This window comes from Oncorhynchus mykiss, chromosome 8, assembly GCF_013265735.2.
Source record: "Oncorhynchus mykiss isolate Arlee chromosome 8, USDA_OmykA_1.1, whole genome shotgun sequence".
Lineage (NCBI taxonomy): Eukaryota > Metazoa > Chordata > Actinopteri > Salmoniformes > Salmonidae > Oncorhynchus > Oncorhynchus mykiss.
In genome coordinates this window covers 69,134,586-69,159,992 of record NC_048572.1, presented here as the reverse complement: position 1 = coordinate 69,159,992, position 25,407 = coordinate 69,134,586, and the positions used below count along the sequence as shown (strand labels likewise).

Here is a 25,407-nt window from a genome sequence, read left to right as displayed (position 1 = left end):
TCAGAAATTGCAGCCCAAATAAATACTTCAGAGTTCAAGTAATAGACACATCTCAACATGAACTGTTCAGAGGAGACTGTGTGAATCAGGCCTACATGGTTGAATTTCTGCAGAGAAACCACTAGTTAAGGACACCAATAATAAGAGACGTGCTTGGGCCAAGAGGCATGAGCAATGGACATTAGACCAGTGGAAATCCACCGTGACGCATGGAGGAGGAGGTGTGATGGTGTGGGGGTGATTTACTTAGAATTCAAGGCCCACTTAACCAGCATGGCTACCACAGCATTCTGCAGCAATACGCCATCCCATCTGGTTTGCACTTAGCAGTCCTTATGAAGGTGGTTGAGAGAATGCCAAGAGTGCGCAATGCTGTCATTAAGGCAAAGGGTGGCTATATTTTGATTTGTATAACACTATTTTCGGTTACTATATGATACCATATGTGTTATTTTGTAGTGTTGATGTCTTCACTATTAGAGAAAATAGTACAAATAAAGAAAAACCGTTGAATGACTGTTTCCAAACTTTTGACTGGTACTGTACATCAAAAGTACATTCAATTATAATGATCAAACACACATTTTGATAATTTTGTCCATGATACTCACTTCACTATATCCCTATAGGAGGATATTTTCCCACAATGGCTGGTGAATTTGATGCACAACATTGAGGAGGCTACAACACATGAGCTGGTTGTTGAGTAGGCTTGCAACATGACTAAATGGCATCCAATAAATCATTGCAAGATGATACATACTGTGTGTCATTAAAGCAATACAATGCAAGAGAAATACATGTGTCTGATTCAAGAACATGAATAAAGGTTATCTGGACGTTATCCAGGGTACACCTCCAATGTACCAATTGTGTTTACCAAGGCCAGCATTTCATCAGACTGGGAAAATAACAGGGTCGTTCCATAAAATGAGTCCCTTTTGGGTAGTGTAACTCTGTAAAAACTATTCCGATAGGCTCTTACTATCAATAAGTGCAAAATAAAGTAACAGGGTTGATGATTTCATCTCAAATCAGCCATAATTTCCCTTATGAAAGGATGGATGGAAACTTGTGTGTGTGTGTGCATCAGTGAGCGGCAATTTAATGCAAGCTTCAAAAAAATGTTTTATTGTTAAAATAATTCTAGCCTGTCTATCTATGGGTAGACTTAGCGGAGTTGGAAAAAAACCCTGAAAACAGAATGTAGGAACTCCGCTCAGGCATTTTCTTTTACGTCTGATACTTTAGGTTAATCTATGGGTAACAGGGTGTACGTGTTAGAAGTCACAGAGGGACATGCCAATATACAGAATTATGGCACTTTAGCAAGTCTGATTTATTGAATTTTACATGTGGTCTATATCAAAGGGCACTTAATTTAATATAACATGCTTGTTAAATGCAATATTGAACTTGTTTCGTGGAATGACCCAACAACCTTCCAGTATCCACATATGACAAGGTAGTTTCAGTTGGTGTCTCGAGACACTGACTAATAGTCCAGTCATTGCACAAAGTCACCATGCTTCATCATGCGATGAAAAACATGAGGTATCATAGAGGCACAGAGAAACAGTGTGTCAAGGTATGGGGGAGGGGTGTAGAGGTGTTCAGTGTTAACCGTAGATAAAGTGTGGTTAACTAATACTACACCAGGAAGTGACCAATTAAAAAAGACATTCTCCAGACAAACATGTCATGGTTGCATGGTTATGTAACTGATGGGATGATCATGTGTATGTGCCCTGCAGATGACCCCTAGTCCACCACATGGGCTGAACAACACATATGGTTTATGAAAGTAGAGTAGAATCAAATTATATCCAGTTCATGACTGACCTATAACTTCTGACCCTTAGGTAAGTCATGTACCAAAGGATGAATCTCAATGCACAACTTAACATCAATCCATTATTAGTTTGTCCCCCACATCATACAGTATGTACAGTATGAACGATCGAGGGGTCAAAACCAAAAAAACAACGAATTGATTTTGCAATGTTTTCCAACATCACCTTGTACAATCACTCCTCGTCCCAGAGTAAATATTGATGACAGGGCAGGCAGGCAGCTTCAGTGAACCCCAGTTCAGATCTACACACTCTACCAGAGGTCAACCCACCCAATACAGCTAATGCTGGTCCTGCGCTGTCTAGCCAAAATGTTTAATATCTGGAGTCACTGGTTCAAACATTAACCTCCCTGAGGGTCAGAGCTCTGTATAAATACTGCAACTCCTTTGTTCTGAGAATTCAGTTCAGAAAGAAAGAAGGAAACCTATAGATGCCTATCTACAGTATATTGTGCTTCTCATAAGTACTTGAGGACTAAGCAAAAACTACACTTGAAGATTAAAGACCGCACTTGAAGAAAATTCACATCTACACCTGACTGTAGATTTTAGTGGCTTTCTACACCTGAAGATTCGAGATGCTTGGATTATATAAGAAGTTGACCCTGCTGGCGGCGATGTCATTGTCCCTCCTGACCACTCTGGCCCAGTCTTCCCCTGTGGTGGGCCCGGAGCCTATTCGCTGTGCCCCCTGTACCCAGGAGAAGCTGGATGAATGCCCGGCCATCTCCCCAGACTGTAAGCAGGTTCTCAGGGAGCCAGGCTGTGGCTGCTGCATGGCATGTGCCCTGGAGAAGGGGGCCTCCTGTGGGGTATACACGGCCCACTGTGCTCAGGGGTTAAAATGCAGCCCAAGAGCTGGGGATCCTAGACCCCTCCACTCCCTCACCAGAGGACAGGCCATCTGCACTGAGGACCAGGGACAAGGTAGACTCTGCTTTTTGTCCTTTTTGTTTTTCATTCATTGATTCCTTCCTTCAGCTATTACTTATTTATAAAGATGTTGGACAATCTACAAATTAAACCTTTTTTGACAACATAATCAAAAGGATAGAATCTAAACTTATGTAAAACATGGTGTACCTACCCACTAATTTCTCTCTCTAATCCACAGAGAAAGTAGAAGGGGTGCCAGACCACAGCTCCCTAGCCTACTTCCTGGGACTCAACACCCCCTTTGACACCAAAAATGAGGGTGCTCAGGAGAGCATCAAGGCCAAGGTCAACACCATCCGCAAGAAACTGGAGGAACAGGTATGCACAGTGTTCAATCTGAAGCAGGGTTTTTGGTTTTAGAAGTGGGCAACACACTTTGGTTTTAGAAGTGGGGGGGGGGGGGGGACATAGCCCCCAAAATCTGGGGGAGGACCCCCTGACTCTCCACCAGGCTATCTAAAGCTAATTTCCTGCAATTTTACACAATCCAGTCTATAACAAAAAGTAAGCAAACATGCCCACAGTCATCAAGCTAGGTAAGAGATCCTTAATAAATATGTTTATGTGGTTAATAAGACTGAACTTGATCAAAGGTAATTCAATAATACATGTTTATGTGGTTAATAAGACAGAACTAGATCAAAGGTAATTCAATAATAAATATTGTGTTGCACCTTTAACCAGTAGCCTAACAAATGAACAACTCTTGAAAAAATACTTTGATTGTCTTTATTAAGACATCCTCGGTATCAAATTTCAGCCAGACCGACCAGACAGACCGAGCTGCCACCCCAACCAATCTAGTCAATAACTCAACTCTTTTCCCAACACAATTTCCTTCTCAGGTCACACTTTTAATTTAGTTTAATTCCCAAAAAGAAAGGTTTGGAAACAAAAAATGAAGCAAAAAAAAACCTGACATACACCTCAAATATACATTAACACACAGAAACAGCAAATCCTCCATATAATTAATCTCCTAGGACTAATAATACTGTAGAGCTCTTTTTATTTGCACACTATATAGCTGGGTTGCCCTGTCCTGTCCCTAGGGGACCATCACCCTGCAGCGCCCCAACCCAACGCACCCCACTCAGCTTTAGGATCTTAGGAATGTTTCACTAATTGGTTTTGGTAGTATTAGGAGTGACAACGTGACAACCCACAGGACGACAGACCCCAGGGCTAGGACTGAGCAGCCCAGCAGCTAGGGAATAAATAGGTATCTCCCCTGAGGTGGGTATCTTTTCAACACAGACTCCTTTAGTTGTACTGTATTCCATATAAGGCATCCAGTCCTTATGAAAGTTGCCCATCATGCCCTTAATCTTGTAATAAATCAAATCTAGTGATACATAACTTGACATTGTAGGAGGATAACCGACCTTCCAATTAATGTCAATTCATTTCTTAGCCAGTATAAATGCTTGGATACACAGTTTTTCAGAAAAGTCTCCGGTATCAACAGTGAGACGGGAGAATCTGTAGACATGCTGAGACAAAAGAACATACTCTTCACCAGAATTCAGCCATGCAGCCTTCACAAGTCCATAAAATATGCAAATATGTGTGTTTTAAACCCCCAGGAGAGGAATGCCATTTCTGAGTGCATCTAATTCAGTTTCACTGGCATATAGTACGTTCTATGGATGGTCTTAAACTGCAGTAATTCATGTCTGAGATGATATGAACATGACTAGGCATTCTAACACATCTGTATCCATTCATCATCATCAATAGCTTCTACCAGATCCTCCTCGCATTTTAGTTTGACATGTTTTGTGTCATCAGGAAAAGCCTCTATCAACCCTTGAAACAGTTTGAAAATCAACTTTGGAGGTTTGTCAGACTGCCTTAAAATAGCATCTGGCTTGTCCAGTGTTTGCTGCACAGAGAGAATGAGTTGTTGTATATGCAAAAATTAACCTCACCTCTGTCACAGACGTGTCTTCCCTGGCTGCCTGACCCTGCTGAGACCCCTGTCACCATCTGATCCTCTTAAAATGAGGCATGACAAATAATTACCTTAGTGTACGTTTATTCATTATATTATCCAAGAGTAGAATCAATGGTTCAATAGTTGAAATGACCATTATTCCCAGAACCCAGACTGTAACTTTAATCTTCAGCTGCTGTCATATAGCTACAGTAGGTCTACCCATCAATTCAAGATGGAACTTTGTATCATTCACTGATATTATTAACATACTGCAAAATTCACTTGAGCTCCATAGACTGGTCTTCCCTGGCTGTCTGGCCCTGCTGGGAGCACTGTCACCATCTGATCCTGCTAAGACATGATGAGCATAGTGTTGTGTATTGACTGCACTAGAGGGCTACTGTACATTCCCATGGGATTCCTGCGGGACCTGCAGTTCCTGACTGTGATCATTGCAGTGCTGTCAGCATTTTTCAAGCTGTGAGTGGGAGTGGGGTTCAGAATTATTATTTTTTAGTTCTCACAGATTATTTGGACACGGTCCTATTTCTGCTTTGCATGCGTTAGCCTACCTGTTGTATTAAAAGCATATATTTTTTCGCATTATTCACACAGAATTTGCTGCTTCAACTTCAGTAGTCTAACCCTCCTAGTTGGGCGTGAGAGTTCAAGTGCACCTAGTATGTGTGGTCTCATTGAAATAGAGTAGGTTGCCTACATAGGCGGTTAATCCCATGGCAGTGAATAATTATAGTTAAGTATATTTCATAGACTGTAGTTTACTACAGTGTCTGTAAATAAATATTGATAATGGCAAGAAGTGGAGGGCGTTCAAAAAACGTGTCAAAAGTACAATCAAAAAATGTAATCATTATTAAAAAGGAAAAGGCATAACGGGCACATAGGCTAAGTCGTGAGCTAGCGTTGAACCTTTTCATTTTCAATAAGTATTTATTACCCATTTATTTGCCTCTGCCTGCAAATGGTCCTCCTAAAGGGTAGGCTGTGTCCTATAGGCCAATGCCAAATTTTAGCAAGTGCCACTCATCATTTTTGCTGCTTCCAGTTCAGTAGCCACACCTGCGAAATCAGGTGCGCTTGTAGTCTCAATTAAATAGAGTAGGCCGTAGCCTATGCATGGGCATGGGGGCAGTTAAATTGACTTCCTAAATAGACCTATGATTAGGCTATAGTTTACTACATTGCCTAGAAATAGCCATAAATATTGATCACCCAACTCTGCTCTCTTCAAACTACATCTAGCAAATTGGCTGACATGGCCCTTATATTGTAGTGCTAGGCTATGTGAGAATCTCGGGTAATTTAACCTATTTCTTAAGTTATTTTTGTGCATTTGGTATTGCCTATAGGTTGCAGAATTGCTGGGACCATGGCTGGCAAGTGAGCTGCATCACATACACCTAAAAGAAAATGGCTGGACTGTGGTTGGGTTTGGGACCAGTTCTTTCAGTAGCGGGTGGGAGTCGGACAGAAAGCAAGCAGGTGTGGAAGTGGGATGAAGAAATCAGTCCTGTGCAGACCTCTACTGTGCACCTTGACAGTGAAGCATGTAACGTTAGAGCCATTTATTACTATGCCAGTGTGAAAAGTAGGGAATTAGCTAGGGAAACTAACATTACATTGCCATACTGACTATTTTTATTCACATTGCACTGAAAAAAACGTCAGAATATCAATATTCAATCGTTTGGCCGATGGTTTTGCGTTTGATTGAGGTAAAAAGAATAGCTAACTTTCGACAACTTTTGGAAGCTCTCTCTAACGGTACATCAACTGCCGATAGCTAGCCAAGTTAAATTACTTCTGAAACGGGACAAAACAAAGGCTGCAAAACATTTTCATACAAACAACAGCTGTTACATAATAATAATATCCACCTCATATCGCTGTCTGACAGAACTGGAGGCTAGAGCTGACCTGGCTGTGGTAGCTAGCATAGCTTATTCATTCATCTCAGTCGAGAGGGGATAAAACATTAGCTATTGTTGCATGTCAGTTACAATACTAGCTCAGCACTGCAAATAAACACTAGTAAAAAAAATATGTTAAGTTAAACAACAGTTACCTTACCTAAATAGTAACCAGTTTCTGCTCTGCTTGCTTTTACAACTCGGTGAAAGAGTGCAACAACATACACACTGAACTATACTCAACTCTCTCAAGCTGGTCCAGCCAGCCTTCCAGCAGCTTTGCTTTCACACAGCCTGTCAGCCCGCTCTGTGGTGTCCACGAGGTCCTAAATCCAGCAGGCTGTACACTCCAAACAGCCTACCCAACTGCTCGAAGGCGTCCGCATGGTCCTAAAGCACACTGTTGCCGCTTTTTGTATCACATTGCAATGATAAATCTGGGGGTGACAAAAATGTGTGGGAGGGAGTGGACATAACCCACCCAGTGAAAGTCACGTCCCTGATCTGACTTACTGTCAAAGTTCGGTAGGTCTTCAGACTGTAATGGTGGAACAACTTACATATGTATCAAGCTTCTGCTCTAGAATCAGCATGTAATCTTATTCATTGTGATCTAAAAGGCTAAACTCCCTTACAAAAAAGATTGGAGTATTGAAACAGCAGTAAAAGTGCAGCAACTGCAGTCGACTGTGGTATTTTGGATGCAGTAATTGTAGAATAACTGCAGTGTACTGCAATTGAACTGCAGTTAGACTGCACTGTTACTGTAGTAAAAAAAAAACACTGGTATATTGAACACAGTATTTGCAGAATACTGCAGTTATACTGCACTCTGACTGCAATCTGTTTTCGTAAGGGCTGATCCTAAATCAGGTGGTTTATATGGCCCCGGACTTACTTTCTTCTTCTTCAGATGTAGCTTAGTGGAGAGAACCTAATTTAGAGTTCAAGACAATTTAGCTCCTAGCCACCAGAGGAAGCTGTTGCCCTTTTAACAAAAACCACCCAGACTCAGTGAGAAAATGTTACTCCCTTGAGATGAAATTTGCTTAGCATTTTAACACATGACAATTGAATGTTCTTAGTCAGATATAACAACTTAGTGTTGGACCAAAAAGCTCCTTAACAGCTTCTACCCCCAAGCCATAAGACTGCTGAACAATTAATCAAATGGCCACCAGACTATTACATTGACCCCCCCCCCCCCCCCCCCCCATGTGTTTTTACACTGCTGCTGCTCTGTTTATTATCTAAGCATAGTCACTTCACCTCTACCTACATGTGCAAATTACCTCGACTAACCTGTACCCCCTCACACTGACTCGGTACCGGTATCCCCTGTATATAGCCTCGTTATTGTTACTATATTGTTTTACTTTTTATTATTTGTTACTTTGGTTTATTTGTTAAATAGTTTCTGAACTCTTTCTTGAACTGCATTGTTGGTTAAGGGCTTGTAAGTAAGCATTTCATGGGGAAGGTATAAATACACCTGTTGTATTCGGTGCATGTGACAAATAAAGTTTGATTTGATTTCATAACATATTCTATGTCCATCTTGCTGTGTTTATTATACAGTATGTTTTGTATCAGATGTTGACTGTTCTCTTTGTCTTGTCCCCAGGGTCCCTGCCACATTGAGCTGCATGCAGCTCTGGACAAGATAACCAGCTCTCAGCAGGAACTAGGAGAGAAGTTCACCAACTTCTACCTACCCAACTGTGACAAACATGGCTTCTACAAGGCCAAGCAGGTAAGGCATAGCACCTGAGCTGTAGGTTTGTTTAGCAATAGCATTAGCTCATTAGTGGTAGATAGTGTGATCTGACCAGGAAAACATTTATCAATGCAGTGAAGTTGATCCATGTCATTGAATATATTGCCCCCTCTTCTGTTGTGTTCTAGTGTGAGTCGTCTCTGGTGGGACCCCATGCCAGGTGTTGGTGTGTGTCCTCCTGGAATGGGAAGAAGATTCTGGGGTCCAATTATCTACCCGGCTTAGAGTGCCAGCTGGAGCTCTAAATCATGGACACTCTGACCCACATTCACAGGCACATGCATGCACATGTATTGACACATATACAGTCTTTTTTACTCCGCTTAAACACACATGTAGGTGCCCTCAAACCTACACACATCCACATCATATATACTGACTGTCTTTTACTAACACGTATAAATACACACTCATTCAAATAAGCACACTTTTTTTTTTAATGTAATTACTCTTAATTTATTTACGTGACGTATCACACCTTATTTATTCAAAACGCGTATGTGCTTACAAGTATGGACCATTTGTCATTTTTAGATTGTTTATGTTTCCTATTTTCTGATTGTAAATAGGGCAACAGTGTATGCATTTGTGTTTCTGACTAAATAACTCCATCTCTGAAGACCACAGGTCTCCAGCTCTGCCAAACCCAGTTCAGGGTCTTCAGAATCTGTTTTTGATTCATTCAACCAGGTGGACCCGTGCACAGTAAATGAAACAACACAGCCATTCATTCATTCAACATGTTGACAGTTTCGGAAGGTATTCTCATTGACATTTCCTCAATGGGTATTGGGGAAATGCTTAAAGTTCCACAAGTATGCATCTGGTGGCTAAGGCACAAACATATCACTGCTCATCCAAGCCCCTGTTTGGTTTTGGGGGAGTTTCTGTCTTCATCTACCTCTACTGGTCTCTGCAGGTCTTCTGGTTTAGCAGATGTTTTTTTTTGGGACAGTTTTTTTTCTCCCAACTCTCTGCACGTACACCACCCTCTTCATGTGAGGTCATTGTTTCATTTGTCTGAAAGGAAGTTCTCTTTTGTTTGATGTAAGGTCTGTATTTATTATATGTCAAACTATTCCTGACAGCAAGTCAGAAATATGTGATGAGATATGCTGCTATGACTTTTTGTTTGGTTTGTTACAAATCATTTATGGCCTATGTTAGTTACTCTGTTGTAATTTTGTGCTTTCAATAAACACGTTAACCTCAATGTTTGTGTTTAGAGCATGTTTCTGTAGCATAGAACATATAAAGGACGCGGCAAGTTTGGAGAGAGTTGAATGAAGACACCAGTAACTTCATTAAATGAAGTATGTATTTCTGAGGAAACGTGTAACAGAGGTTCTTGTATATCCCCTGGCTTTATTAACCCAGAGGTTGTGGGAACACTTGGTTCTCAACTAATTCTGAGAAAAGACTCCTGGGTAAGGTATAGAATGGTACCCTATTCCCTGTAGTGCGCTACTATTAGACCTGGTCAAAAGTAGTGCACTACATAGGGAACAGGGTACCATTTTGGGGACAACCCTGGTGGGAATTAAAAACATTTCCAGGGTTACTTCTGCAGCAAGCCTCAACAGAACCTCCAGTGGCAATAGTTATGAGGGATACCAAGTTATAATTGCGAACAAAAAGTATTCTGAATCTCAGCATCATCAATAAGGATCATGGACATTTAAAAATCTTCAGCATATTCAGACAACACACTTACAAAAGTAAATCGCATAGCAATGGAAGCTGGTGTCAACTTTACTGCATTTATTTGTTATAAATACACTTTTTTGATACAAGGATAGAGAATATTGACCTTTAACCAAGGCACAGCTAAAAGGTGAAAAGGAATCTCTGAAAACAGAAAAACGTGCCAAGTGTCACGTCTGGAGGGAAACTGGCACCATCTCTACGGTGAAGAATGGTGGTGGCAGCATCATGTTGTAGGGATATTTTTCAGCGTCAGGGACTGGGAGAAACTAGTCAGGAATGAGGGAAAGACAAACGGAGCAAAGCACAGAGATCCTTGATGAAAACCTGCTCCAGAGTGCTCAGGACCTCAGACTGGGGTAAATGTTCACCTTCCAACAGGACAATGACCCTAAACACACAGCCAATACAACGCAGGAGTGGCTTCGGGATAAGTCACTGAATGTCCTTGAGTGGCCCACCCAGAGCCCGGACTTGAACCCGATTGAACATCTCCGGAGAGACCTGAAAATAGCTGTGCAGCGACACTCCCCATCCAATCTGACAGAGCTTGAGAGGATCTGGAAAGAAGAATGGGAGAAACTCTCCAAATACAGGTGTGCCAAGCTTGTAGCGTCATACCCAAGAAGACTAACGAGGCTGTAATTGCTGCCAAAGGTGCTTCAACAAAGTACTGAGTGAAGGGTCTGAATACTTACGTAAGTGTCATATTTCAGTTTTTTACTTTTAATAAATTAGCAAAAATGTGTAAAAAAAATGTTTTTGCTTTATCATTATGGGGTATTGTGTGTAGATTGATGATGGGAAAAAAACAATTTAATCAATTTTAGAATAAGACTGTAACGTAACAAAATGTGGAAAAAGTCAAGTGGTCTGAACATTTTCAGAATGCACTGTATGTTCCACTGGTAGAAGTATAGGGAATGTACTTACATGAAGATGTATATGAGTTGCATAGGGAAGATGAGAACAGTATCCAGCTCTATAGTCAACTCCCTTAAATGGTCCTGAGGAAAGGGCAGTGATGCTGCAGTGAGATACAGGTTGGACTAAAAGCTGATGTATGTGTCCTCTGGCACAAAGTGGGAAGGCGTTTTATGACACTGTACTGTGTCACTGGGTGGTCACACACCAGCGGTTACACAGATAGACACACTTGTATTTCACTCACACACACACACACACACACACACACACACACACACACACACACACAAATACATACAGTAACATATCAAACATACAGAATTACTGTATATAAGTCTCTGTCATCAAGTCTGTAATCATCAAGGCTAGGCCTCTGCAATGGAATTAATTATCTAATTTGTCCTTAGAAGTACTGCCCTCTGTCTATGGAGAATCCATCCACACACTGCTTACAGGAGCAGCACATAGCATTGGAGAGTGTGTGTTGGACACAAGGAGTGTGATTGGATGAGTCCTCTTCTCAAGCCACTCCTCCTGCCCTGCCTTCCATCCTCCTGCCCTGCCTTCCTGTTGGCCGAAGTATCATCAATGCCAGCCAACACGTCCAGGCCCAGCCATTTTGGACCCTTTTGGATCCCAATATCCTCATAGTTTTTCTGTGTGTTCATGGCTCCCTTTTCTTTCTCTCCGCCTCTCTCTCTCTCTCTCTGGTTCCTTCTTGCTGCTCAGGTCTTATTGGCTCTCAGAGTTGTAGCACTGGGTGTCTCCTCTCTCCTTCCCGTTGAAACTTGGCAATGGCTGCCCATACTTGTCGACACACCAGCAAAACCCTCGCTTTCTGCCCTTGGATGGACGGCACTGTGTGTGTGAGGGAGAGAGAGAAAGGGAGAGAAAGAAACAGAGAGAGTTACAGAGAGAGGGAGAGGGTAACAGCGAAAGAGTTACAGAGAGAGAATTACAGAGAGAGAGAGTTACAGAGAGAGAATTACAGAGAGAGAGAGAGTTACAGCAAGAGAGAGAGTTACAGAGAGAGAATTACAGAGAGAGAGAGAGATACAGCAAGAGCGTTACAGAGAGAGTTACAGAGAGAGAGAGGGAGAGAGTAACAGCATGAGAGTTACAGAGAGAGAGAGAGTTACAGAGAGAGAGAGAGTTACAGAGAGAGTGAGTTACAGAGAGAGTTACAGAGAGAGAGAGAGAGGGAGCGAAAGGGTTACAGAGATAAAGTTAGAGAGAGTTACAGCAAGATAGTTACAGAGAGAGAGAGAGAGAGAGAGTTACAGAGAGAAAGTTACAGAGAGAGAGAGTTACAGAGAGAGAGAGAGTTAGAGAGAGAGTTACAGAGAGAGAGAGTTACAGAGAGTTACACAGAGAGAGAGAGAATTAGAGAGAGAGAGAGTTACAGAGAGAGCGAGAGTTACAGAGAGATAGTTACAGAGAGCGAGAGTTACAGAGCGAGAGAGTTACAGAGAGCGAGAGTTACAGAGAGAGAGAGTTACAGAGAGAGTTACAGAGAGAGAGAGAGTTACAGAGAGAGAGAGAGTTAGAGAGAGAGTTACAGAGAGAGAGAGAGAGTTACAGAGAGATAGTTACAGAGAGAGATAGTTACAGAGAGCGAGAGTTACAGAGAGCGAGAGTTACAGAGAGTTACAGAGAGAGAGAGTTAGAGAGAGAGAGAGCTACAGAGAGAGAGAGCTACAGAGAGAGAGATAGTTACAGAGAGAAAGTTAGGGAGAAAGTTACAGGGAGAAAGTTACAGAGAGAGAGTTACAGAGAGATAGAGAGAGTTACAGAGATATATAGAGAGAGAGTTACAGAGAGAGAGAGAGAGATAGAGAGAGAGTTACAGAGAGAGAGAGAGAGCTAGAGAGAGTTACAGAGAGAGAGAGAGAGAGCTAGAGAGAGTTACAGAGAGAGAGAGAGAGTTACAGAGAGAAAGTTACAGAGAGAGAGAGAGTTACAGAGAGAGAGAGAGAGTTACAGAGAGAGAGAGTTACAGAGAGAGAGAGAGAGTTACAGAGAGAGAGAGTTACAGAGAGAGAGAGAGAGTTACAGAGAGAGAGAGTTACAGAGAGCGAGAGTTACAGAGAGAAAGTTACAGAGAGAGAGAGAAAGAGCTACAGAGAGAGAGAGCTACAGAGAGAGAGCTACAGAGAGAGAGAGATACAGAGAGAGAGCTACAGAGAGAGAGAGCTACAGAGAGAGTTACACACAGAGAGAGAGAGAGAGAGAGAGAGAGAGAGAGAGAGAGAGTTAGTTACAGAGAGAAAGTTAGGGATAAAGTTACAGGGAGAAAGTTACAGAGAGAGAGAGAGAGTTACAGAGAGATAGAGATAGTTACAGAGAGAAAGTTAGAGAGAAAGTTACAGAGAGAGAGAGTTACAGAGAGAGAGAGTTACAGAGAGAGAGAGTTACAGAGAGAGAGAGTTACGGAGAGAGAGAGTTACGGAGAGAGTTACAAAGAGAGAGAGAGTTACAGTGAGAAAGTTACAGAGAGAGAGAGAGAGTTACAGAGAGAGAGAGAGTTACAGAGAGAGAGAGAGAGAGAGAGTTACAGAGAGAGAGAGTTATAGAGAGAGAGATAGTTATAGAGAGAGAGAGTTACACAGAGAGAGAGTTACACAGAGAGAGAGAGAGAGTTACAGAGAGAGAGAGAGAGTTACAGAGAGAGAGAGTTACGGAGAGAGAGGGAGAGAGAGAGTTACAGAGAGCGAGAGTTACAGAGAGAGAGAGCTACAGAGAGAGATAGTTATAGAGAGAAAGTTACAGAGAGAGAGTTACAGAGAGAGAGTTACAGACAGAGAGTTACACAGAGAGAGAGCTACAAAGAGAGAGAGCTACAGAGAGAGAGCTACAGAGAGAGAGAGCTACAGAGAGAGAGAGAGCTACAGAGAGAGAGATAGTTATAGAAGAAAGTTACAGAGAGAAAGTTACAGAGAGAGAGTTACAGAGAGAGAGTTACAGAGAGAGAGAGAGAGTTAGAGAGAGAGTTACAGAGAGAGAGAGAGAGAGTTACTGAGAGAGAGAGTTACAGAGAGAGAGTTACAGAGAGAGAGTTACAGAAAGAGAGTTAGAGAGAGAGAGTTAGAGAGAGAGAGAGAGTTAGAGAGAGAGAGTTACAGAGAGAGAGAGAGAGTTACCGAGAGAGAGAGTTTCAGAGAGAGAGATAGTTACAGAGAGAGAGAGAGAGTTAAGAGAGAGAGAGAGGAAGTTACAGAGAGAGAGAGCTACAGAGAGAGAGCTACAGAGAGAGAGAGAGATACAGAGAGAGAGCTACAGAGAGAGAGAGAGCTACAGAGAGAGTTACACAGAGAGAGAGAGAGAGTTAGTTACAGAGAGAAAGTTAGGGAGAAAGTTACAGGGAGAAAGTTACAGAGAGAGAGAGATAGTTACAGAGAGAAAGTTAGAGAGAAAGTTACAGAGAGAGAGGGCTACAGAGGGAGAGAGTTACAGAGAGAGAGAGAGTTACAGAGAGAGATAGTTAGAGAGAAAGTTATAGAGAAAGTTACAGAGAGAGAGAGAGAGTTACAGAGAGAGAGAGTTACAGAGAGAAAGTTAGAGAGAAAGTTACAGAGAGAGAGAGTTACAGAGAGAGAGAGTTACGAAGAGAGAGAGTTTCAGAGAGAGAGAGAGTTACAGTGAGAAAGTTACAGCGAGAGAGAGAGAGTTACAGAGAGAGAGAGAGAGTTACAGAGAGAGAGAGTTACAGAGAGAGAGATAGTTACAGAGAGAGAGAGTTACACAGAGAGAGAGTTACACAGAGAGAGAGAGAGTTACAGAGAGAGAGAGAGAGTTACAGAGAGAGAGAGAGAGAGTTACAGAGAGAGAGAGTTACGGAGAGAGAGGGAGAGAGAGAGTTAGAGAGAGCGAGAGTTACAGAGAGTTACAGAGAGAGAGAGTTACAGAGAGAGAGAGCTACAGAGAGAGATAGCTATAGAGAGAAAGTTACAGAGAGAGAGAGTTACAGAGAGAGAGTTACAGACAGAGAGTTACACAGAGAGAGAGCTACAGAGAGAGAGAGCTACAGAGAGAGAGAGCTACAGAGAGAGAGAGATCTACAGAGAGAGAGATAGTTATAGAGAGAAAGTTACTGAGAGAAAGTTACAGAGAGAGAGTTACAGAGAGAGAGTTACAGAGAGAGGGTTACAGAGAGAGAGTTACAGAAAGAGAGTTAGAGAGAGAGTTACAGAGAGAGAGAGAGTTACAGAGAGAGAGAGAGTTAGAGAGAGTTACAGAGAGAGAGAGAGAGTTACTGAGAGAGAGAGTTACAGAGAGAGATAGTTACAGAGAGAGAGAGAGAGAGTTAAGAGAGAGAGAGGAAGTTACACAAAGAGAGAGAGTTACAGAGAGAGAGGGAGAGAGTTACAGAGAGAGAGGGAGAGAGTTACAGAGAGAGAGGGAGAGAGTTACAGAGAGAGAGGGAGAGAGTTACAGAGAGAGAGAGAGAGAGAGAGTTACAGAGAGAGAGAGAGAGTTACACAGAGAGAGAGAGAGTTACAGAGCGAGAGAGAGAGTTACAGAGAGAGAGAGGGAGTTACAGAGAGAAAGTTAGAGAGAGAGTTACAGAGAGAGAGAGAGTTACAGAGAGAGAGAGAGTTACAGAGAGAGAGAGTTACAGAGAGAGAGAGAGTTACAGAGAGAGAGAGAGTTACAGAGAGAAAGTTAGAGAGAGTTACAGAGAGAGAGAGAGAGTTACAGAGGGAGAGATAGTTACAGAGAGGGAGAGATAGTTACAGAGAGGGAGAGATAGTTACAGAGAGAGAGAGAGAGAGTTACAGAGGGAGAGAGAGAGAGAGAGAGAGAGAGAATTACAGAGAGAGAGTTAGAGCGAGAGAGTTAAAGGGAGAGAGAGAGAGAGTTACAGAGGGAGAGAGAGAGTTAGAGAGAGAGAGAGTTACATAGGGAGAGAGAGAGAGTTACAGAGAGAGAGTTAGAGGGAGAGAGAGAGTTAGAGGGAGAGAGAGAGTTACAGAGGGAGAGAGAGAGAGTTACAGAGAGAGTTACAGAGAGAGAGTTACAGAGAGTTACAGAGGGAGAGAGAGAGAGAGTTACAGTGAGAAAGTTAGCGCGAAAGAGAGAGAGAGAGAGAGAGAGAGAGGGAGAGTTACAGAGAGAGAAGGAGAGAGACACTTACATGGAGAGAAAGTACAATAATAAGATTTAGGCTTGTACTGTACATAATTACCAATACTCATCTAGCACAATGGCCATCTGAAATGACTTGAGGAAGTGGGACATGAAATGGTTAAGGACTTTAACGTCCATTTTGTGCTGAGGACCTGAGGAGACTTGGCCATGGGACGCATGCTGGTGGTATTTTCAGCTGCTTTTACGGTCTACCTCCAGTTCCAGACACATATAGAGAGCTTTAAGATAAACAGAAACCTGGTCAAATATTTGCTTAGGCCCGTTTGTGAACAACTGAGACCCAATATCTATTTTCAGTGAGCCGGTGGCCAGTACAAATCATCTGTTGCTGATTATACCCCAAAGCTCCAAATTATGGGTACTACAAATGACTTACAGAGTCTCCGGAGCAACCCAAGGGCTGTTATTTTACTGCCAATTTGACTAAAGGTCAGCGTCCTCTCTAGTAAAACATGCAGGCATTAATTTGAAGGGCAAAGAAAGGCGAACAAATGGCGTTGCTCTCTGAAAGAGTTCATCAGAATGGAAGTCAGTCCTTTCTCTGCTCGATATTACGTCTCTAGGTGTCTGACCCCAGAGACCATAGGATAGGCTCAACCCTGTAGAAGCGACCCTGTACAGTAGAATTTGTGTATTGGACTGTCCAGTCAAAATATGACTATCGTGTCTACTGCATCTTAACTCTCTAATATTGGCACCCAATTATCATGTTATTTCCCTTCTCCGAACAAATTATGTTTTGTTATAATTTAATCTATATGACCAATCAAGTAGTATACTTGTATTAAAGTACACATGCTGAGAGGTTAAGTCACATTTTCAGGAAAAAAAATCATTCAAAAGTTGGAACGTTGGAGTCAAAGAATGACTCAACTAAATAGTAGCTTGGGAATCTAATAAAAGTAATAAAAAGAAGACAAGACCTGGAAAAATGCATTTAAAGGCTGCATTAAAAGCTCTTCTAAATGCACCTCTCATGCATAATCACTTTACCATTTCCACCAACTCCACATGCTTTACTTCATCCTCCAAACTATGTATACATTTATAGTTAATAAGACATGTTGGGTCTGAGACTCATGGGAACCGCAGAAGTAAACTCCCAGACATGTCTGCCATTCCCTCCCTGCCTGCCATCCCTGAGAAGACACAAACATACATTTCATATAAACAAAGACAATGAGCCTGGTGTTCTGGTTGTTTCTGGTTATGAGATGATTGCGGGTCAAACAGAGGCACGTCCATTAGTCAGGAGACTCTGTGCTGTGGCATGTAATAGAAATGTTGCTTTGTTTTTGGTGGGTGCCGTGATGGCGCTGGTGGACTAAGTGCCTCCATATGAACGCGTCAGGGACACTCATTTATTATAAACCTATTGTGGGCGGACCAGGACCACGCAAATGTTTGAAATGGCTGAAGCTTCTATTTTCGGCACCGCTTTTTCAAAAGTCTGGCAATTATGGGGAGCGAGCAGCGGGTGCCGGCGGCCACCTTGACGTCTGTCTCCCTGGGAGGGTTCACGCGAAATGGCCGCCGTTTGAGCCGCGCTGGGTGCTTGCTGGGGTCTGTGGTTCCATGTCTCCAGAGCCAACCCCAAATGGTGTGGCTGAGAAGTGACGAGGCTCTAATAACCAGTGAAGCAGATCTGGAGGAATGGATCTGCTCTAGATATGAATCTAGTATGCATGATGAGACACTGACATTACGATCTTCATTGATGAAGAAAGGGTAAGTGGGAAGATGATGGTAGTTACAATGTTCAAATGGGGGTGACTTTCCTGGCCTCTATAACACTGTTCAATAGGTAGGTCTGGTATCTGGGCTCGTATTCCTCGGTGGAAGCATGGCTTTGACACATTCGGGTAATGCCAAGGAGCCTGGGGGACTGACTCATAAAATGGCATCTTCATCCCTACGGTGTGTTTGTAGGATTTCCTTACCTGTTTCTTTTTGTAGAAGCCCTTATTGTCACAGTTTGGGATGTGGAAGCCTCTGGGGTTGAGGATGTCTGTGATCTTCAGTCCTTTGAGGACACTCTCCATCTCTCTAAGACAGGGACCCTAAACACACACATACTATAATGACCCATCTTACTTCTTCCAATCCAAAGCACTCTGTCTATTACCTACAGCTCAAATAATGTATTTATCCCATTGGAACAGTGAAACTAACAGAAGCCACAAAAGTGTGCTTACTTGGTACAGTGTAATTCAATCTCTAGGAACAATGGCGCCGGAGAAGAAGCCTAACGTTTTACGTTTCCCCAACCGATTGTGTTATTTTGTTCCTTTATTTGCATTGTTTGTAACTTATTTTTTTACTTACTTTGTACATAATGTTGCCGCTTCTGTCTCTTATGACCGAAAATAACTTCTGAACATCAGGACTGAGATCACTCACCATGGAATGACAGAATCCTTTTTCCCCTTAACGAGTCTGACGAGCCCGACGCGAACAATATACTGCTTTCTCGGGAACAGGCCCAGATCCCCGTGATTTGCGTGAAGAAAAAGTGGCCAGAGGGCGGGCTGCCTTCTGAGAATTCGTAGGTGATCGAATTAACCCCCACTTCCTTCCATTCTGCTAGCAAACATGCAATCTTTGGAGAATAAAATCGATGACCTACGCGGAAGATTAAACTACCAAACGAACATTCAAAACTGTAATATCTAATGCTTTACGGAGTTGTGGCTCAACTAAGACACTATCAACATACAGCCTGCTGGTTATACGCTGTCCCAGCAGGATAGAACAGCAGCGTCTGGTTAGACAAGGGGCGGCAGATTGTGTATTTTTGTAAATAACAGCTGATGCACGATATCTAAGTCTCGAGCCATTGCTCGCCTGAGGTAGCTGTAGATCAAACTATCTACCTAGACAGTTTTCATCTGTATTTTTCGTAGCTGTTTACATACCACCACAGATTGAGGCTGGCACTAAGACAGCATTGAATGAGCTGTATTACGCCATAAGCAAACAAGAAAACGCTGACCCTGAGGCGGCGCTCCTAGTAGTCAGAAACTTTAATGCAGGGAAAGTTAAATCCAAATTTCTATCAGTATGTTAAACGTGCAACCAAAGAGAAAAAAAACTCTTGACCCCCTTTACTCAACACACAGAGACGCATACAAAGCTCTCCCGCGCCCTCCATTTGGCAAATCTGCCCATAATTCTATTCGCCTGATTCCTGCTTACAAGTACAAATTAAATCAGGAAGCACCAGTGACTAGATCCATAAAAAAGTGGTCAGATGAAGCAGATGCTAAGCTACAGGACTGCTTTGCTAGCACAGACTGGAATATGTTCCGGGATTCCTCCGATGGCATTGAGGAGTACACCACATTAGTCATTGGCTTCTTCAAGAAGTGCATCGATGACATCGTCCCCACAGTGACCGTATGTACATACCCCAACCAGAATCCATGGGTTACAGGCAACATCCACACTGAGCTAAAGGCAAGAGCTGCTGCTTTCAAGGAGCGAGACTCTAACCCGGAAGCTTATAAGAAATCCTGCTATGCCCTCCGACGAACCATCAAACAGGCAAAGCGTCAATACAGGACTAAGATCGAATCGTACTACAACGGCTCTGACGCTCGTCGGATGTGGCAGGGCTTGCAAACCATTACAGACTACAAAGGGAAGCACATCCGAGAGCTGCCCAGTGACACAAGCCTACCAGACGAGCTAAACTACTTCTATGCTGGTGCTCTCATGCACTGAAACATGCATGAGAGCACCAGCTGTTCCGGAAGACTGTGTGATCCCATTCTCCGCAGCCGATGTAAGTAGACCTTTAAACAGTTCAACATTTACAAGGCTGCAGGACCAGACGGATTACCAGGATGTGTACTGCAAGCATGCACTGACCAACTGGCAAGTGTCTTCACTGACTTTTTCAACCTCTCCCTGTCTGAGTCTGTAATACCAACATGTTTTAAGCAGACCACCATAGTCCATGTTCCCAAGAATACTAAGGTAACCTGACTAAATGACGACCGAACTGTAACACTCACGTAATGTAGCCATGAAGTGCTTTGAAAGGCTGGTCATGGCTCACATCAACACCATTATCCCAGAAACCCACTCCAATTTGTATACCGCCCCAACAGATTATGCAATATTTATTGCACTCCACACTGCCCTTTCCCGCTTGGACAAAAGGAACTATTAACTACTAACTAATCTATGTGAGAATGCTTTTCATTGACTACAGCTCAGCGTTCAACACCATTGTGTCCACAAAGCTCATCAATAAGCTAAGGACCCTGGGACTAAACACCTCCCTCTGCAACTGAATCCTGTATTTCCAGACGGGCCTCCCCCAGGTGGTAAGGGTAGGTACAGTAACAACACATCCGCAACGCTGATCCTCAACAAAGGGGCCTCTCAAGGGTGCATGCTCAGTCCCTTCCTGTACACTCTGTTCACTTATGACTGCACGGCCAGGCAAGACTCCAACACCATCCTTAAGTTTGCCGATGACTCAACAGTGGTAGGCCTGATCACCGACAATGACGAGACAGCCTAGAGGGAGGAGGTCAGAAACCTGACCGTGTGGTGCCAGGACAACTTCTCCCTCAACATGATTAAGACAAAGGAGATGATTGTGGACTACAGGAAAAAAAAGGCCTGAGCACGCCCCCATTCTCGTCGACGGGGCTGCAGTGGAGCAGGTTGAGAGCTTCAAGTTCCTTGGTGTCCACATCACCAACAAACTAACATGGTCCAAGCACACCAAGACAGTAGTGAAGAGGGCACAACAAAACCTATTCCCCCTCAGGAGACTGAAAAGATCTGGCATGGATCCTCAAAAGTTTATACAGCTGGGGCCTCCCGGGTGGCGCAGTGGTTAAGGGCGCTGTACTGCAGCGCCAGCTGTGCCATCAGAGTTCCTGGGTTCGCGCCCAGGCTCTGTCGTAACCGGCCGCGACCAGGAGGTCCGTGGGGCGACGCACAATTGGCCTAGCGTCGCCCGGGTTAGGGAGGGCTTGGTCGGTAGGGGTGTCCTTGTCTCATCGCGCACCAGCGACTCCTGTGGCGGGCTGGGCGCAGTGTGCGCTAACCAAGGTGCACGGTGTTTCCTCCGGCGCATTGGTGCGGCTGGCTTCCGGGTTGGATGCGTGCTGTGTTAAGAAGCAGTGCGGCTTGGTTGGGTTGTGTATCGGAGGACGCATGACTTTCAACCTTCGTCTCTCCCGAGCCCGTACGGGAGTTGTAGCGATGAGACAAGATAGTAGCTACTACAACAATTGGATAACACGAAATTGGGGAGAAAAAGGGGTAAAATAAAAAATAAAAATAAAAAATAAAAAAAAGTTTATACAGCTGCACCATCGAGAGTGGTTGCATCACTGCCCAGTATGGCAACTGCTCAGCCTCCGAGCGCAAGGCACTACAGAGGATAGTGCAAGCTTCCTGGCATTCAGGACCTCTATACCAGGCGGTATCAGAGGAAGGCCCTAAAAATTGTCAAAGACTACATCCACCCTAGTCATAGACTCTTCTCTCTGCTACCGCACAGAAAGCGGTCCAAGTCTAGGTCCAAGAGGCTTCTAAACAGCTTCTACCCCCACATCTAATCAAATGTCTACCCAGACTATCTGCATTGCCCCCCTCCCTGTTGTTATCATAGTCACTTTATTAATAACTCTACCTACATCTACATGTTACCTCAACTAACCGGTGCCCCCAGATATTGACTCTGTACCCTGAATATATAGTCTCGCTATTGTTATTTTACAGCTGCTCTTGTTACTTTTATTTCTTATTCTTGTCCGTATTTTTTTAACTGTATTGTTGGTTAGGGGCTCGTAAATAAGCATTTTACTGTAAGGTAGTATTGTTGTAGTACTGTTGTATGTGACTAATACAATTTTATTTGATTTGACTTAGACACGGATGCTATCATTAGCATTAGGCTACACCAAGCTCCACATGTAGCCTAACGCACAACCGCACTACCCTTCAGTAGTACCCAAACCATGTTGGTACTAGGGATAAGAAGAAAGATAGGCAACTAATAGGAAATGAATTCACCTTGTGAGGGCTTACACTTTGCTGAAAGCTGCTTAGAAACTAGCTAACACTTTACACAAAGGGATAGGCCAGGGGATCGACAGGCCTTATCCTCAAGTCCAGCTCCAGTCTCTGATCAAAGCAAATCAAGGCAGAGTTAATTCCTTGTGCTGTACTCTTTTCTCTGCCACCAGGCTAAAGACAGGATGAAAAATTGAAAGAGGAGGGAGGAGGGCGAGTCCAAACAGGCACACGCAAAGGGCCAATCCATCATCAACTTGCTCTGAGACTCGGCGCTCCCCTCCAGACCGCCACCGCTCCCCTCCGCTCCCCCAGTAGGCATGCGGACGCCTTGCTGCGAAACAACAGGTTACCCACAGAGGCAGAGCTACTGTACCCAATCACCACCATGCCAATCTCCCGCCACCACGCCACCGCCAGCCGTCAGTACCCATACTCTGAACATTTCATCACCCTCAGACGGACGGAGAAAAACACCAAAACACAGAGAAAACGGGGAGGAGAGAGAGAGAGAGGAGGAGAAGGGAGGAGAAAAACACCAAAACCTAGAGCGAAGAAGGAGGAAGAGGAGAACATTTTCTGAAAGACTGTTCCTAGAGAAAGCAAAGTGGACCTGGTACTCACATACTCTGGCTCCTGCTTGGATTCCAGGGAGAAGTTCTGTTGGTCTGTGCTGTGAGCTCCAGGGAGTTCCTCCATTTTGTAGCTCCGGGCCCTCTTCAGCTGCTCCCTGTGGATGACCACTGCCTTGACAGGGTGGAGGAGAGAGGTGTGGTGGGGGAGTCTGGGGGGGCCTACAGGAGGTCTGCTGGTGCTGAAAAGGGCTTGGGGGGCTTGGATCACTGGGGCGGTGGTGTTTTGCTCCTCCTCCTGAGTACCACCCACATTCTCTGCCAAAAATTATTTTGGAGGAATTATTTTCATTCCCAAAATTACATAAAATTACATTATATGGATAATATTAAGTATACTAATACTAATGGGTTTATGTTTGGATCACGTGAATCATGTGAATGGTCTATCTGTGCTGGTTCAGGTGTTGTTTTTGTCACTCCCTTGAAGTTCATCCAAGCTAATAATAGTTTCACATTAATTACTGATTTAGAGAGGAGGGTAGAGAGATCAGATGACATTTAACATTAAAAAATGACAAAATGTAAATTCGTTTTGATTTACAATTGTAAACCACACTATAGTTTGAAATAAATATTGACATCTGTCAAATAATTCCAGACTCATTCCATCAATAATCTTCATGAAACCCTTGTATCACAGAACCCCACAGTCACAGTTAGAAAATTGATGAAAGAATCATAGAGAGGAATACAGCAAAATTACAGGCTCAAACATCGATGTCAACCATGTCATGAGTTAAAACCATTCTATCAATAATCACAATTGTAAAAGACACCATTCTTGCTGTCGAATTCACCATAATAAAAACATACAGTATAACAGTGTCCATCCAATTGCGTCAATATTGGATATATTACGCATAGGCTGGCTTCATCTAACCGGATAGCTCAAGGTGATAAATTATACTTTAGGCTACCTTGAATCCAGATGTTTGATGATAAGCAAAGTTATCTGTATTTTTACAGGCGACATTATTATAACAATATAATAATTATAACAATATAATAATCCGTTGGTAAACCATGCGTAAAAACCTTTCCAAACTGCGTCATCATCTTGGCATTTACCTTGTATCTCATTGACGGCAGGTAAAGCGGCGGTGGATCTTTTAATGGTTGCAATCGCACACTGTCCTCGTCCTTCCAGCAGAGCTTGGAGAGGTTTCGTCTCGCCGGGCTGCTGCTGGCATGCCATCCCGGAGCCACATCTCCCGGTGTACACCCCGCACGGCTGTCCAAATGCCAGCGCGCAAGTCATGCAGCACCCGCAGCCAGTTTCGCGAACTCTCTCGGTGCAGTCCTTGGGCAACGGCTTGCAGAGGAGCCGGGCTCCAGCATCACAAGGTTCACACCGGATAACCGGCCCTACCGCGGCTGATCTCCGCGTAATCAATGCCAGAACAACTGTCATCCAAAGTGTGCGATAACAGGTCTCCATTGTAATGATTTGGGGTAGGTCGTGGTGCGTATTGTCCTAAATTTAACTCTGCAGTTGATGCGTACCTAATTCACATGAAAGCACTTTAGACAAAACGTCTCAATATATAGAGCCATCCACTGAAATGTCACACCCCCTCAAATGAGTTGCCTGTGTGTGGGATTGCTTTAAAGGGGGAATCAGCAGTTGCTACATACATGTTTGCACATACATTAATATGTACCCAATAATATAACTTTTAAATGCCTCACGAGCTTAGTTCAACCCCATCAGTATGTACGCTTTTTTATTCCAATGTTTGTAAACAAAGTAAATGTAAACAAGCACTATATAGACTCAAAACATGGTTAAAACTATAATGTTGATATCATTAATAGTCAGTCCTTGGATCCATAGATCTGTCTGAATTTGAGAGTGGTTATATTTCTCCAACCCCATCCCCGTCCACTGTTTGTATTGCTAATTGCCTGCCGCCTAACTTCCTCGCTGATATTTTCTGAGAAAACTTACTTAGACGTTTCGATGAAAAAAAGTAGCTTAATAAATAAAACATATGTTTTGGTGTGCAAATAAGTAATCAATAAACTATCCAAATAAGCAACAATCCATCGGATCAAACTTTACTTATTTATAAATCATTTAAAGGCTCATTCTGAAACGGATTGTTGTGGATTTTCTCTTTAGGTATGCCAGCACAATAACTAGCTTCATTTTAGTTGTATGACTTCTCTACAGACTTAATATTGGATGAACATAAAAAATGAATAAAGACTACCTTTGACGTTATTCTGAGGGCTCTGATGTCAGTCAGGGTATTTTCTGTGAACTTGACAGAGTACCAGTTTTAACAGGAATAGAACACCTTATGTCCATGAAATTGACGGAACAACAAGTGCCTGAAAGAGAAATAAAAAGTGGCCAAATCAACATCAGTGTAAGAGGCTTAAGGGAAAGGTAGGACACTTTACACAGAAATGTGTGTGTGCACACATGCAGGTGCATGTATAGTATGTGTGTGTGTGTGTGTGTGTGTGCATGCGCATTTGCACTGGTTTTCACAGCACTAGGTTCCATCACT

At 43.2% G+C, this 25,407-nt stretch overlaps 2 protein-coding genes across 2 annotated transcripts; one reads left to right on the top strand and one right to left on the bottom strand.

Annotated features, from left to right (window-relative positions):
* The first annotated feature begins 2,433 nt into the window (after positions 1–2,433).
* Positions 2,434–8,683, top strand: igfbp1 (insulin-like growth factor binding protein 1). Its single transcript, NM_001124561.1, has 4 exons — positions 2,434–2,782; positions 2,970–3,109; positions 8,286–8,414; positions 8,567–8,683. Exons 1-4 carry the CDS (start codon positions 2,434–2,436, stop codon positions 8,681–8,683), a joined length of 735 nt encoding a protein of 244 aa, NP_001118033.1.
* Positions 8,684–11,316: 2,633 nt separating this feature from the next.
* Positions 11,317–24,422, bottom strand: LOC110530431 (insulin-like growth factor-binding protein 3). The gene is made up of 4 exons (XM_036986061.1): positions 23,960–24,422; positions 22,881–23,146; positions 18,158–18,277; positions 11,317–11,927 (listed from the first exon to the last, which is right to left on the bottom strand). The coding sequence occupies exons 1-4, from the start codon at positions 24,327–24,329 to the stop codon at positions 11,802–11,804; spliced, it is 882 nt and encodes a 293-aa protein (XP_036841956.1). The 5' UTR covers positions 24,330–24,422; the 3' UTR covers positions 11,317–11,801.
* Between the last annotated feature and the right edge of the window lie 985 nt (positions 24,423–25,407).

Bases quoted from the DNA above. Each gene is read 5' to 3' on its own strand.
- igfbp1 (NM_001124561.1), top strand. From the start codon at position 2,434: ATGCTTGGATTATATAAGAAGTTGACCCTGCTGGCGGCGATGTCATTG. The intron at 3,110-8,285 runs GTATGCACAGTG...TCTTGTCCCCAG, and splicing joins GCAAGAAACTGGAGGAACAG to GGTCCCTGCCACATTGAGCT. The intron at 8,415-8,566 runs GTAAGGCATAGC...GTTGTGTTCTAG, and splicing joins GCTTCTACAAGGCCAAGCAG to TGTGAGTCGTCTCTGGTGGG.
- LOC110530431 (XM_036986061.1), bottom strand. From the start codon at position 24,329: ATGGAGACCTGTTATCGCACACTTTGGATGACAGTTGTTCTGGCATTG. The intron at 23,147-23,959 runs GTAAATGCCAAG...AATTTTTGGCAG, and splicing joins TGCCGTCAATGAGATACAAG to AGAATGTGGGTGGTACTCAG. The intron at 18,278-22,880 runs GTGAGTACCAGG...GTGTGTGTTTAG, and splicing joins CCAAGCAGGAGCCAGAGTAT to GGTCCCTGTCTTAGAGAGAT.